The sequence below is a fragment of the Neoarius graeffei genome, chromosome 26 (assembly GCF_027579695.1).
Source record: "Neoarius graeffei isolate fNeoGra1 chromosome 26, fNeoGra1.pri, whole genome shotgun sequence".
Classification (NCBI taxonomy): Eukaryota; Metazoa; Chordata; class Actinopteri; order Siluriformes; family Ariidae; genus Neoarius; species Neoarius graeffei.
This window is the reverse complement of record NC_083594.1, coordinates 3,684,237-3,700,406: the sequence shown is the minus strand read 5'-3', so window position 1 is coordinate 3,700,406 and position 16,170 is coordinate 3,684,237. Positions and strand designations below refer to the sequence as shown.

General features: G+C 40.9%; 1 protein-coding gene across 1 annotated transcript in view; it reads right to left on the bottom strand.

The window, feature by feature from the left end:
- Positions 1–1,322: 1,322 nt before the first annotated feature.
- Positions 1,323–16,170, bottom strand: part of tnfrsf1b (tumor necrosis factor receptor superfamily, member 1B) — a 33,653-nt gene continuing 18,805 nt past the window's right edge. The window contains exons 4-9 of the mRNA XM_060910885.1: positions 14,596–14,754; positions 7,922–8,012; positions 6,595–6,845; positions 6,231–6,296; positions 5,778–5,812; positions 1,323–4,312 (exon numbers count right to left, since the gene is read on the bottom strand). Coding sequence (XP_060766868.1) covers positions 3,935–4,312; positions 5,778–5,812; positions 6,231–6,296; positions 6,595–6,845; positions 7,922–8,012; positions 14,596–14,754 — 980 coding nt within the window. The 3' untranslated portion in view covers positions 1,323–3,934. The remainder of the gene's footprint in view (positions 4,313–5,777; positions 5,813–6,230; positions 6,297–6,594; positions 6,846–7,921; positions 8,013–14,595; positions 14,755–16,170) is intronic.

The window sequence follows — 16,170 nt, the reverse complement described above, 5'->3', positions numbered from 1 at the left end:
GCTAATCCTAGAGGTTCACATACTTTTGCCACTCACAGATCTGTAATATTGGATCATTTTCCTCAATAAATAAATGACCAAGTATAATATTTTTGTCTCATTTGTTTAACTGGGTTCTCTTTATCTACTTTTAGGACTTGTGTGAAAATCTGATGATGTTTTAGGTCATATTTATGCAGAAATATAGAAAATTCTAAAGGGTTCACAAACTTTTAAGCACCACTGTAGCTTGTATATAGTGTATATAGCTTCCAACATTTATTGCGCAAGGTGGCCCACTTTAGATCGTTCCTTCTGGACTAGACGGGGCCGGAGTGAGGGACGCCATCATTAATGGTCTCGTTTTCGAGCTATTACTTAGTTTCAGTTGAATTTGCATGCTATTATTTGCAGGACATTCAAGCTAAATTAAGGTTTGGTCTTAAAAACAACATGTTCATATTTTAATAGTGAAACAATCGATCAAATATACACTCACTGGCCACTTTAATAGGAATACCTGCACACTCATGATTTTTCCAGTCAGCTAATTATGTCACAGGAGTGCAGTGCAGACATACACATTAAGAGCTTCAGTTCATGCTCACATCAGACAGACATTGAATGTGGCATGGTTGTTGGTGCTGGTTTCAATTTCAGAAACTGCTGAAGTTCTGGGATTTTCACACACACACATCTCTAGAGTTGACACTGAAGGGTGCAGGAAAAAAACCACCCAGTGAGAGGTCAGAGGAGAACAGCCAGACTGTTTTGAGCTGACAAGAAGTCTACAGTAATTCCAAATAAGCACTCTTTGCAACCATGGAGAGTTGAAAAGCATCTCAAAGCTCACAACAAACCAGATCTCGAGGTGGATGGACTACAACAGCAGAAGACCACATCTGGTTCCACTCCTCTGCTGTCAGCCAAGACAGAGGATCTGAGGCTATCATGGGCACAGAGTCACCTAAACTGGACAGCTGAGAACTGGACATCAGGAGTTTCTGAAGTACTCAAATGATGCCACGGTTCCTGAGATCACGTTTCGTCATCCTGGATCTGCATGATTATTCATTATGGTGCTGCCACATGATTGGCTGATCAGATCATTCTCCAGTGAGTGTTTTTCTAAATGTGATATGTGAAAAGAGCTAATGACAAACTGGTTTTAGGTCTGACTCAATAGAAAAGGAAACCTGCTGATGGTATTCAGGTTGAACATGGATTCCAATTTTGTAGATAAAATGAAAGTAAATATGTAAATTGTATTTTCACCCAGAAATGTTTAATAATAAATTTTTTTTATTTTATTTAGAAAGTTAGAAACATACATTTTAGCACTGTCCAATTTATAAGTTTGTGGGTTTTTATGGAAGGTTCAGGAATACAAATCTCTACAACCACCAGAGTAAATAAACATAACGGTGTATAGTGCTGATATGTGAAGATCTGGATTGTGATCATAAAATGAATCTGTGCTACAATAAAAAGTGGGTGGTTTCTTTTTACAAAACGTTTCACAACTTCTGATTTCAGTCATTCTGGGTGATGGTGGTTTTCATTTCAGTGTCTTACCTAAACAAAGTGCTGACTTACAACTGTTAGATTCCTGTCATTGCACACAAACCAATCATTTCCTACAAACCGTTTTAAGTTTTTTTGTGATTACTCAGAAACTTCCGTTTTGCAGCACTGCAGTTCAGGGAAAGGTGTGCAAATTCTCAACAAAACACAACTGACACGTGTGTGAGTCTTGCTGAAGCATGCACATGGTTCTACAACTGGTTCTGCAGTTATTAGATTAACCAAACTAACCAAACGCATGATAATAAGACTGATGCAAATGCTTACTTTAGTGATGTGCACATCTAATGTGTCTGGGCTGATTTAACAATTATTTACATTTACAATGCAAAGTATTATTATTTTTGTTAAATAGAAAGAATACAACCATTTCAGCCATGGTTAGATATATCAACTCAAATCATCACTCTTTACAACCGTGGTGAGCAGAAAAGCATCTCAGCATACAACAGAAGAACACTACATCAGGTTCCACTCCTGCAACCAAGAACAGGGATCTTAGAACCAAGAACAAGCTCCTATTAAAGTGGCTGGTGAGTGTGTGCGCGTATGTTCACTAATGTAACAGGCTTGTAAGAAACACCAGATAGCATCAATAAGCGCCGAGGTTTCTCATGTACTCATGCAATGTTTCTAAATGATGCAAAGGATGTAAAAAGTTATGGGCTGTAATTATTTCCAGCAGCAGTGTGTGTGACATTCTTTTTGACGACGGCATGAAAATAAATTTACGGAGATGACTTGTTAAACAAGGTTTAAATAAATAAATTTAAAAAAGCCATACAGGACACAGCTGAAATGACAGAAAGGAAAGACGAAGTTTTAACATTCATTCATTCATTCATTCATTCATTCATCACATATATATACACAAAATCTGTATAAAATGTACACATAGATGCATATAAAAATAACTTTTCCTTTTTTTAACCCCTTAAAGTAACAGCTTACGCTTCAGTTATTTATTTTACAGTGTATTACTTATTAACTGCTCCAAATGTAGATTCAACCTAATAGAAATGATGTGTATGTGGAGTTTAAGGGGTTAAAATTTTCATATTTGCATTATGAATGATGAAATTAGCTAATTACAAAAGCTAGATACACATTATGCAAGCAAGATGACATTCTGTTAAAAAAAAAACCCTTGGGATCCATAAAGTACAAACCCACCTATACATTCTGCAATGAAGGCTTTTTCCCCCGAATGACCACTGGGAGGCGTCAGTGATCTACATTTCTTATTTCCAAAAATTTCTTATTTATATCCAGTGCAAGACCACAATACTTCCTCAGAGCAAATGTGTGGGTAAAGTGCAACTCGCCTACTTGTTATTTGACATTTGCCATTCAAAGAAGAAACGCGTTCAATTTTCTTTTCAATTCTGTCAAGGTTATATATTCAGGACAACATTGTCATTTTAAAGCGTTCATGTTTCCAAAAAGGAAGGTGTCTGGACCACTCAAGCCATCCTTAGCTTAACCTGACAGTTCTGATGTTGGCTCAAAGACTTCTCCAAGTCCAAGTCCATTTGGCTTTTTTCCCCTCAATGAAGAGAAAACCACAAGGTTTTCACTCATCCGTCTTCTGTAAGCTCGGAGATCATGGTGCCTATGTGAGGAGGGAATACACTCTGAATGGGACGCCAGGCCAACGTGGAGCACTACATGTATAATTTCATACACTTGAGCAGAAGCAGTAAACCCACCCACGTGTTTCTGGAGGGTGGGAGGAAACCTGAGAACCTGTGGGAAACCCATGGGGGATCAATCAAATACTGTGCTCAAGCGCTATCACGATATAAAAACAGCTTTTTCCTTTCCGCTTCAGGGGCGTTCGGTCCATTGTACAAAGAAGCCACAGTGCAGAAACTTTCTCTGCATTGAATTATTATTTTTTGCATCATAAAATGTAAGAGCCTATCAAGTTACAACATGCAAATGAACCCTGGCAGGCTTTTACCTTCTTCCTCTACACTGCCCTCAGGCAAATTTCATTCCAGGGGGGTTTTCCCTTCCCTTTAGCCCCCCTTGTCTACTTTGTGTCCTTGCATTCGGTGACGTGTATGAGGGGAAGTGTGTTGGTGGACGTGTGTGGGGTTTTAATTTGCATATTCATAAATGTGTTTTGATGGTAACTGCGTGAGTGGGGTTTGCGCCTTTTCTGTTATCTAGTGGACTCTCAAACAGGGTTTGTGTGTGTGAAATAAAATCTACACATGACTAGCGATGCTTGGATGATGAGCCACTACAGCACCAAACTCCACCACCACACACACACACGCGCGCGAGCGCGCACACACACACTCAGCCTGAGATTAAACGTTCACTGCTAACATGCAAGACCAGCCAGTGGATTTCCCCATCGTCTTCAGTATTTAGTCATCCCAGTCTCTTGCACTGACTGCATCGCGTCTTTGCTGTCCTCTTGCTCACAGGACACGCAATGCTCTTCTTCTTGAGAAATAGGAAACTCAGGCTCTAGCACTTGCACACAGGGGCTAACGGGAATGGAGCAGGGGATTGTGGGTGGGGGTGGGTTCATCTGGCAATTTAACGTGATGTTAAGGTTAACAATGGGGCTGGAGACGATGGGCGGATCGACATGGAGGCAGTCCTGACTCACTCCTGTGCCCTGGCTGTGGCTGTCAGAGGATGATGACGTGGACGGGTCACTGCTGCTATCCGCTAACAGCCCGTGGTGTTCTGTCGGACTGATGAGATGGACCGAGTTTGAACACTGTCCTACCTAAAAACAAGAGAGATGAATAAGAATGTAAGCCGCTGGACTGTTAAGGCCTCAGCGTACTAATACTTAACACGGAAGCAATGCTAAACACCTTTGTGACCTTGTAAGCTTTCTGCACGAGTGCTCTAGTACTGCACGTGGCTTCTACAATGTTCACACCTACAGGAACAAGACGCGATGATGTTTCTCAACGTCATCCATTTTTAAAAGTACACAATTTGTTCGTAATGACCAGTTCCAGGCTTGGTCACATTCATCCACAGAGCTTATTCAGCTGTCATGTGCACAACACACTGAACAAAGCTTCTGTTCTTCTCCACAATCACTGCGCATCATTCGTGGAAGCCAATCAAAGTATGCTAAGGCATTTAGAAATGGGGATCATCTACAGGGTGTCCAAAAAAGTCAAGGAACCAAAAGAGATTAAACTACATGTTGTGTTTATTAATTTTACAACATACTGTTTGCTCTACATGTTCACCCTTAGGGCCTGGTCCCAGAATACCGATAACTATAGCTATTCCTATAACTCCAGCTCGGACTCTCCCTCTGCCTGGATTTAGTTCCAGTCTGGAGCAGAAACACCACAACTATAATCCCCACTATACGAGTAATATCGCTTGGTCCTGACACTCAGAGAAATAAACGCATACAACTTAGGAATAGTCATGGAAATTTTTTCCAAGTAGTTGCACATTATTCCGGGTCATACTGTACAGCTTGGAATGAAAAACAACCCATGCACACACTCCAGTGGTTGATATAATACAGATAGGTCACGGATTATGTAAATATAATACAAAACGGAGTGGTTACGGATTTTAATACGGATGCATCACGGACGCTAATAATTTATGGATCGGTCACAGACGTTTCAGTATATTACAGACTGGTTACTGATTTCATACAGATGATGCATCGCAGATAAAACATTAAGAAGTCTAAAACAATTAAATGTTTGGACTGCTGAAGTTCATAATTAAAATATCTTACCTGCATTTATATGGTTACTTTATTAATTTACTATCGATATTTCATGGAAAATCACATATCCGCGAATAAAAGATCCGTGCTTTGTATTATATTTTTTATTTTCCATGACACAACAAGGATGTACAAAGATGCCCGAGGCAAAATAGGACGTGCTCTGACAACGTCACATGGAAACAATGACCTGATTGGTCAGATGTTTTATCAGATCAGGTCCGGGCCTGAAAAAAAATTGCTCCAGAAGTAATCTCACCAATACGGATAAACCCAGGCCTGGGGTACAAGGATCGTTATCGGTCTGGTGTGAGCACCAACCACATAAACTGCAGGGAACTGATTTATTTATAGTTATCGTTATTGTGGGACTGGGCCTTGACGCTTTAAATGTTTTCTCAGTCATTGTGTCGTGTTTCGCTCCCACCGTTTCCAGACATTTCAGACACCCAGAATAATATCCGTCCATTCAGATACTTACTTCAACGGCATCACGGATCGCAGGTTTGCCTAGACCTGCAAAGGAAAGGGTGGGGAGGAAAAGATTAGAACAATCATCTTTATAAAACAAACAAACAATCTTACAATTTTATAATTTATTTAAATTCATTTGTATGAACAGACCGGCTAAAATACAAAAATTGCAAATTCTTCAAAGAGCTGAAAATCTTACGTGTGTTCATACGGAACACATAAAATCTAAAAGCCAATCACGCTCCAATATATAAACGCTGGCCATGGAACACCAAACAACATAGCATCCACATGGCTCTACATGGCTCAGGAAACACAGTTTATATTACATCAGGGTCAGTAAGTATGATAAGAGATTATGATTCGAGCTTAAAAAAACAAACAAAAAAAACTGTCAGTGCTGTATTTTGATCTATGGTGATTCTGATATAGCACACAGACAAAATCTTGCACACATTACCTTTCCTGTGACAAATACAGAAACCTACTATCAGCAAAACCACCAGCGCCGTAACGACAAGCAGACCTGATGGTGCAAGATTGGGAGATAGAGAACAAGAAGGGGAACAACAGAGAACACAGCCAGAACGGAAGTGAAGAAGGAAATATCATATAGGGCAAGGAAGGGAGGGACAAAAAAAAAGAGAAAGATTTTAACACCATTGCATGCTGAGCGTGGCAGGAAGCGGCCTGCCGAACACATTAAAAAGTACAATAACTGCCAAATCAAACACAATCTGCATCCTGAGAAATGCAGAGAACAGTCTATCTTCAGGAATCAGCTTTTATCTTGGAACATTATTATACAAATTCTTGCCACGTACCGATCCATAATCCAATGTACAGGTTGTCAAGACTGGGTGGTGAAACTACAGAGGATATGCACATTGATGTGCTTTGAAGAACCGAGGTTGAAGGCTTCGTAGGAGGCTCCGTTGGTGAAGAACTAGCCTTGGCCCTAGTGGTCCAGGGACGAGTGGTAACAAGACTCGGGGTTGTGCTCGGAATCGGACTACACACCGTGTCTGTTTTGTCAGTGCCCGGAATCAGCACATGCCTTCCCTGTAATTCACACCTGAAAACAAAAAGCCCTCTTCATTAAAGGTGTTCAAAATGCATTGGAAGTGATTAAAAGTGCCAAATAAGTGCCGTAAATTCATTCGGAGAGAAAAATGTCTCCTTATACAGCACATACTAATAGAAAAACAACTATGAGCTACATTCAGGAAAGCTCAGCGTGAAAAACGAGTCAGCTAATGAGTTTTCATTGACGAGGGTACACAAAACGGTTATTCGGACGATTTAAGAGTTCTACTTCGAACCTTATTTGAAAGGAAAACCAAATAAAATTAATAGTAAATAAATAGTTATTCCTGCTTTACTTATTTGCAGTTGATATAAATTTTAAGGCTGACAAGATCTGACAGAAAGCTAGCCCACGTTTGCTTATTATACCATATAAAGCATTAGCCATAGTCAGTCACTATCAACCTGATTGTAAACTAATTAAACCTACATTTGCTAGCAAGCTAACTAACATCAGGCTAACTAAAGCCAGCTGCCAAGTTTGCCAGCAATAGAGCACAAACTGCCTATTGTTTCGTATTAAGTGTTAGTCATGCTCGCTAGCAAGCTAGCTAAAATTAAGCTAACTAACACTAGCAGCCAATTCACTAGCAAACTTGTTAAATGTAGGCTCTTGTTTTGTGTTCAATGTTAGCTGAGCTCGCTATCAAGCTAGCTTATGTTAGGTTAACTATTATATTTTGTACTTAAATCCAGAAAAAGAAAAGGAACAAGAAAGCTATAGGAACCTAGTTAGCAAGCTAAGAAACATTTGGTTAACTGTATATATCACTGAAACCAGTAACCAGTTTGCTAGCAAGCTAGCTAACATTAGGCTTTAATATTGTAGACAGTAACCAAGTTTGTTAGCATGCTAGCTAACACCTGACTAACTGTTAGGTGATTAAAACGATTAGCCAGATGACCTTTGTGTTCCAGAAGGGGATGGAGGATTATAGGGGAAACTGGCACTGATTAACTTGTGTGCAATTATTTTATAGTTTTATTATCACTCGAGTACCAAAGGCTCTGCTTAACTGTCAGTGTAAGATAAAATGATATATAAGTAAAGTTTATTATAATCACCGAGTGTGTGGCTGGCATGGCCGCATACTGGTTTCATTAGAGAATGTTCCTGAAGGACAATTACCACACTTGACGTTTTCTGTAGATGTTCCTGCAAAAGACGTGCAAATACATCCAAATAGTCTTACAAATCATGATGCAGTGGTAGAATAGGAAAATAATCAACAGCAAGCTTTGACACTGGAGACTCTTTCCACACTGCAAAAAATAAAAATCTTAGGAAGTTTATTTGTCTATTTTCAAGTCAAAACATCTCGCCACCCTTATTATAAGACATAATTGCCCAACAAGCAAAACCTCATTTAGCTAGAAAGGCTAGTTTTTAGACAGTCCATCTTGAAAATCTTATATAGACAAAACGTCTTGAAAAAGTCTTATTTGGAGCACCTTTGAAAATAAAACAAGGTTTTTTTTAAACAAGTAAGTACATTTTGGACATTTGTCAAATGCGGTTCATCTTGTTTCAAGAAAAAAAAAACAAAGTATGCTTGTTTTGGGAATAAATGAACTTTACTGAAATCTTTGAATCTTTCATTACAATTCAACTCCACCTTGCATATCCTTAGGCCCTGTTTACATTATTTCGAATCAGCGGATCATCAGATTAACGTTTTTAAAACGATTCGCGTACACACACAAAATTTCTGTGCCCGCAACAAAACCGTTCCCCGTGCACACAGCAACGCCAATACACGGATACGCTAATCACATGACTAATTAGACGGCACGTCACATGATCCCAGTGCATATCGGGCATGCGCAAGTCACTCACCACTTGCAAGTGGAAGGATGTCGTTGTAAAAAATGAAGTATGCCAGTCTGTTATCGGCGGTACTGGTACTACAATGACGCCTTTTTTACACCGTGTATGGCCTTCGTGTTTATGCTAGAAGGATCTAACAGTGTTCGGGACACTCTTCACCTCGCAGAACGGCCGTTTTTTGCGATTACAACAAGACTATTTAGTGCTACGGTAACCAACACACTTCCTGTATTGCTCATTCACTTAATGACTTCCTCAACACACTTCCTGTATTGCTTATTCACATGACCAACGTGGCATGACCAACGCCAGCGAATCAGGAAGGTGGATGTCACAGTGACGTTGTCCAATGACGAAGTCAGCTAGAGCTCAGCACTGCGTATCCTCGTTCCTCAATGTTTACACAGCACCGGATCAGATATGTACTGGGTTGAATACGTGGGCCCTGGCGGATTCAAACTGTTCCGCCTGTGGAGTCGTTTTCCGGCGTTTTAATGTGCACGGACAGTGCATCCGCAATGACAACGATACGGATACGGTCTAATGTAAACACCACCTTAGTTTACTGCGACTGTTTTCTCAGTCATTCAGAGTGAGCTCCTTCTAGATGCTGTACAGACTCTAGACCAGACAAGTGCCTTCAAAAAGGCTGTGAGTGAGTGGAGGCGTTTTAGTGAGGTCTTTTTGGAATGCTGTGACTAAAGTTCAGTGTTTTTTTTTTTTTGTTTGTTTGGTTGTTTTTTTTTTTGTGCCTGATCTTGTAAACCCCTCGTACACATGAATAGTCAGTGCCCCCAAAATGCACTGTTGCTTTGGCGTTGTGTAAGCACTGTAAGTCAAAATGCATAGACTTTTATTTATTTATTTATGGTGCCTGAGGTCCTGGGGAAGTGGAATCTTAAGAGATGTTTTAATGTTTGAATGTTGAAATGGGAAAAAAAAAATAAACTTGTTGCAATGCTACACGTGTCGTCAACTTGATTCAAGATAGTCTCTGGTCTCATATCTAGAGTATTTTACTAATTACAGGTCACAAAAGGAGAATCTTTTAAGCTAGCAATGCTTAGTTGTAGAATTTAACAATCCTAATATTAGTATATTTATCTTACATTCAGTTTTTACTGCTAAGACTTTGTCATGAATTTAAGTGAAATACCCTTAAAATGAAATAAATAAAAATGACTTGAATGGCTAAATGTAAGAAGTACGATCTTGTTATAAGAACTATTTTGATTATTTTGAGTTAATCAGATCTCGCATAATAAGTTCCCCAATCTTATTTTGGAATTATTTCATCTAAAAACAGGTTAGATTTTTCATCTTACTTTAAGAAATCTTACCAAGTCAAATTTGACTAGTTCCACTGGCAGATTTTTTTCACCTGATTCAAGCAAATATGCTTTGTTTTAATCTTTTATTTCTTATTTTTGAAAGGCCATTTTTTGCAGTGCAAAAAATGTTAAATATTGTGTTGGTTACATGATTACACACTGATGGATCTGAAATCATTGTATATCCCCCACAGATGATGATGGGTGAGGAAGAAAAAAATGGCTCAAATCAGAATGGATAGCATCTCTACTTTAGGCCTATTTGTTTGTTTTTGAGAAAGGAGCTATGTGCTAAGAAGATCTTGAATTGAGCAATTCCAGCGTTATGGACGTGACACTTGAACTCAAAATGGCAACAAATGACCCAGTGCATGTTTTATTGTCTCCCAGTATTTAAACAGGTGTTGCATATTTTAAGGCTGTACCATACTGGAGAAGTGATAGAACAAGAACAATTCCCATAGTACATCTAGGGCATGCCAGAAAATGCCAATAAAAGATGCGTTATGGATCTCATCTCATCTCATTATCTCTAGCCGCTTTATCCTTCTACAGGGTCGCAGGCAAGCTGGAGCCTATCCCAGCTGACTACAAGCGAAAGGCGGGGTACACCCTGGACAAGTCGCCAGGTCATCACAGGGCTGACACATAGACACAGACAACCATTCACACTCACATTCACACCTACGCTCAATTTAGAGTCACCAGTTAACCTAACCTGCATGTCTTTGGACTGTGGGGGAAACTGGAGCACCCGGAGGAAACCCACGCGGACACGGGGAGAACATGCAAACTCCACACAGAAAGGCCCTCGCCGGCCCCGGGGCTCGAACCCAGGACCTTCTTGCTGTGAGGCGACAGAGCTAACCACTACACCACCGTGCCGCCCCTGCGTTATGGATGTGACAGAAAAAGTATCACTTTTCTTGGGTGACTGTACATTTTTATCAAATTCTGTGAAATTGTAAACCTAATGTCAAAATGGAGTTATCCATTTGATAGAGGGGTCCAAGGTGAATATTAAAAAATCTTTGTTTAAAATATTTTGTATTTCATGCAGAGTTTCGGAAGGAAAAGTCAACGTTATGGATGTGACGAAATTCCGTTATGGATGTGATGCGTCTGAAATAGACATGGCACATGTTTAGAAAATCAGCAATTTAACCACCATAACCCTTTGAAAAACTCTCTAAATATCAGCTAAAACTATCAAAGTTCTTAAATAATATTTAGGATGGCTATTGTTTTGCTGTTTTGTGGATTTTAGCATACATTTCTGTGGCTTGTGGCAATAATATAGAATTGTACATGATCAAAGTTGATTTTAGCTTGGGGTTTACATTATAAGAAAGAAAGACTGACAGTGACATATTAGGTCGGTTACAAATTGGTTCAACTTATTCACATCTGTAAAATACAGGCGGCGGCACGGTGGTGTAGTGGTTAGCGCTGTCGCCTCACAGCAAGAAGGTCCTGGGTTCGAGCCCCGTGGCCGGCGAGGGCCTTTCTGTGTGGAGTTTGCATGTTCTCCCCGTGTCCGCGTGGGTTTCCTCCGGGTGCTCCGGTTTCCCCCACAGTCCAAAGACATGCAGGTTAGGTTAACTGGTGACTCTAAATTGACCGTAGGTGTGAATGTGAGTGTGAATGGTTGTCTGTGTCTATGTGTCAGCCCTGTGATGACCTGGCGACTTGTCCAGGGTGTACCCCGCCTTTCGCCCGTAGTCAGCTGGGATAGGCTCCAGCTCGCCTGCGACCCTGTAGAAGGATAAAGCGGCTAGAGATAATGAGATGAGATAATGAAAATACAGGCCTAGGTGAGATCTCTGGGAGTGGTTTTGATGTATTACATGTTGCTTTATTTTTGCATGGTGAGGTTGACATTTACATGGAATTGCCCACTTGTTCCCCATCCTTATCATACAAGTCAGCCTCATGATGAAACAGACTGAGGTCACAAGTTCAAAACAAACACAGGTGGGTTACAACTGAATGAAAGGTTCGTCACAAACTGACCTCAAATACAGATCCATCTCTCTCTCTTTCTCACACACAAAATCTGCTTATTTTTATGTCATGTCTGCACCTGCTTGCACTCAAGACTCCACATCCCAGAATTGACAGTGCTTTCTAATATGGCCACCACGGACTACAACGACCATCCTGCACCTCACCGCTCACAGTCTCCGGAGTTCTAATCACTTAATCACCTCCATCTCAGTCTCGCCACCACAGTATTTAAGGGCATTCAGGTCACTCACAGGTCGCCTGTTTTAAGTATCTTGAAGTGAACATCCATCATGACAAACTGTAGTAAGGAAATTCGCACCCAACTTGGAATGGCACATAAACCAGTAAAAGAGCTCTCAACGTTATGAAAAGAGAGAGTTCTCTGCATACACACCAAGCTGAAATTACTCAGAATGTTACCTATGGGTGCGAAAGCTGGACTCTAATAAAAGAGGATAAAACAAAATAGAGGCTTTTGAACTCTATGCCTATTGGAGATTACTCAGAGTCAGCTGGACTGAAATGAGAACGAACCAGTCCATATTGGAAGAACTTTAAACTACACGCCAGTTGCTACAACACATCATGGAGAGGAAGCTCAAGTACTTTGGATGCATTACTAGAGCTAGCAAGCTTTCTTCTGTTATCCTACAGGGGAAAATGGAAGGTCAGAGGCCAAGAGGCTGACCGAAAAGAAGATGGTCAGATGACGTCAAAGACTGGAGCGGGATGTCGCAGGATGACATACAACAGGAAACAGTGGAGAGATATGACCAAATCCATGATCTCCGACTCTCATTCATGAGGAAGAAAACAGACGACGAGTTCACTCACCCATAGGGTGACCATCCCACTGATGTACCTGCAGTGTCCACCAGCGCTTAGAGCAAGTGGAGCAAAGATTCAAGCACTTCACTGACCATCATAGAGGGGAAACCCCTCAATATAACCCAGGTGACAAAGTGTGGCCATCAACAAAGACATCAGGAACCCACAAGCTTGTAAAAAACTCACTGCCAAATACATCGGCCCCTTTAAGATCCTGCAGCGCATCAAGCTGGGCTTGCCTTGACACAATCGGATGCCCGAAACCTTCCATCCCTGGTCCGTTAGTCACAAATGATCTCTCCAGTTCACCTCCTGATTCCTTCACCCATGATGGTCAACCTGCTTACATTGTTCACGACATCCTCAATTCTTGCCACAAAGGAGGCAACCGAGAATACCTGGTCGAGTGGGAGGACTACAGCCCCAGGGAGCACTGCTGGCTCCTGGCCAATGACATCTTAGACCCACACAAGCATGCTAATAAACCATTGCCCCCAGAAAAACCATCACTCCCAAAGTGAACTCCTCGGGAGGTGTATGGTTCGTCACCTCTGCATCTGCTTGTACTCAGGACTCCACTTCCCAGAATTCACAGCGGCCTTCTAATATTCACTGCACACCATCTCCTGAGTTCAAATCACCCATACCCATTACTCAACACCTTCCGACCAATCAGAATCGAGCCTTAAAAAAAACCCCACTCATATAATAACTAAACGATAATGTAAATTATTTTATTTTTTTCGCGGTCCAAATCCTGCGCTCTGATTGGCTGGCGAGCTGGTCCGTATCCTATGTTACGGACCCCAGTTACGGACCTCTGGCAACTCGCTCATTCACAACAACAACAAACATAGTAGCATTTTTTGTCAACATTTATCTTTTTTTTAATAAGATTTATTTATAAGATTTTTATCAAAAATCTTACACATTTTTGCCAGCATTTCTCAGGAGAATAGCATTAATTTTACAGCATGGATGGCGATAATGACAGTGTTCACAGCAAAAGCGAGTTTTACTACCCTGAGGAAGAAGAAAGAAAACATTTCAGGAGAAAGCTAAAAACCTGTAATTTGCTAACGCCGAGCAAAATCATGGCTGAATCCTGAATGACTCCTATTTGTATAAATAGGGGACTACATAGGCGACAAAATGTAGTTTTTTTCCTGCTATGGAAGTGCACTTGTATACCGAGGAGGAAGCAATTTGCATTACAGCCATGAATGGGAATTCAAAATAGCATTAATTTTACAGCATGGATAACGATAACGACAGTGTTCACAGCGAAAGCGAGTTTTACTACCCTGAGAAAGAAGAAATAAAAGAAAACATTTCAGGAGAAAGCTAAAACCTGTAACTTTCTAACGCCAAGCAAAAACATGGCTGAATCCTGAATGACTCCTATTTGTATAAATAGGGGACTACATAGGCGGCAAAATGTAGTTTTTTTTCCTGCCATGGAAGTGCACTTGTATACCGAGGAGAAAGCAATTTGCATGACAGCCGTGAATGAGGATTCAAAATGGCGGCTCGCCTCGGTTTTCCCTTTTGGGCGCTCTCGTTTTCTGTTAGAATTTGGTAAAGAAAAAAATAAATATATAATTTACCAGCGTAAGGTCGGTCCGTATGGTGAAATACCGTGACCTCGGCCTCGGTCAATACTGTCAAGACCTCGGTCACGGTATTTCACGATACGGACCTCCCAGCTGGCAAATAACAAATATGTATTGAACTTTCCCTCCTACCTGGTGAAATCGATCCTTTACCAGGAGCGCACATCCTATGCTTTTCACAAGTAGTACAAGAAGGAGAGTCTTCGTTAAAAAGACAGTACCATCCAGGCTTACACACACACACTGCATTGCTGTTAGGGGCGCACTGCTTGGCGTATTTCATGCCCTTTTCTGCCAAAAGAGTTGAAAAGTCAAACAGCATTAAAAGGGTCACTTTGCATATAACTGAGTGATTATTACAGGAAGGAAACAATTACGTACATTTTGTTCAATTTAACTGTGTCTTTAATTCAAAGCAGCTGATGTGCATAAAATTACAAACAGCAGTCTTCAGTAAAGGGTCTATATTAAGGGATGAACTCCAGTGTCTTGGAAAAGTATTCATGCCCCTTGGTGTTTGTCCTGTTTTGTCGCATGACAAGCTGGAATTAAAATGAATTTTTGGGGGGTTAGCACCATTTGATTTACACAACATGCCTACCACTTTAAAGTTGATTTTTTTTTTTAATTGTGACACAAACAATAGTTAAGATGAAAAAACAGTAATCTGGAGTGTGCATGGGTATTCACTCCCCAAAAGTCAATACTTTATAGAGCCACTTTTTGCTGCAATTACAGCTGCAAGTCTTTTGGGGTATGTATCTATTAGCTTAGCACATCTAGCCACTGGGATTTTTGCCCATTCCTCAAGGCAAAACTGCTCCAACTCCTTCATGTTAGATGGGTTGTGATGGTGTATAGCAGTCTTCAAGTTATGCCACAGATTCTCAATTGGATTGGGGTCTGGGCTTTGACTCGGCCATTCCAAGACATTTAAATGTTTCCCTTTAAACCACTCCAGCGTAGCTTTAGCAGTACGTTTAGGGTCATTGTCCTGCTGGAACATGAACCTGCGTCCCAGTCTGAAACCTCTGGCTGACTCAAACAGGTTTTCCTCCAGAATTGCCCTGTATTTAGTGCCATCCATCTTTCCTTCAGTCCTGACCAGCTTTCCTGTCCCTGCAGATGAAAAACATCCCCACAGCATGATGCTGCCACCACCATGCTTCATTGTTGGGATGGTGTTCTCAGGGTGTTGGGTTTGCGCCACACATGGCATTTCCCATGATGACCAAAAAGGTCAATTTTTGTCTCATTTGACCAGAGAATCTTCTTCCATATGTTTGGGGAGTCTGTCACATGCTGTTGGGCAAACTCCAAACGTGTTTTCTTAAAGCAATTTTTTTTTCTGGCCACTCTTCCATAAAGCCCCGCTCTGTGGAGTGTACGGCTTAAAAGTGGTCCTATGGACAGATCCTCCCATCTCCACTGTGGATCTTTGCAGCTCCTTCAGTGTTATCTTTGGTGTCTTTGTTGCATCTCTGATTAATGCCCTCCTTGCCCAGTCTGCGAGTTTTGGTGGGCGGGGCCTTCTCTTGTCAGGTTTGTAGTGGGGCCATATTCTTTCCATTTTGCTATAATGGATTTAATGGCACTCCGTGGGATATTCAAAGTTTGGGATATTTTTTATAACCCAACCCTGATCTATACTTCTCCACAACTTTGTCTCTGACCTGTTTAAAGGCTCCTTGGTTTTCATATTGCTTG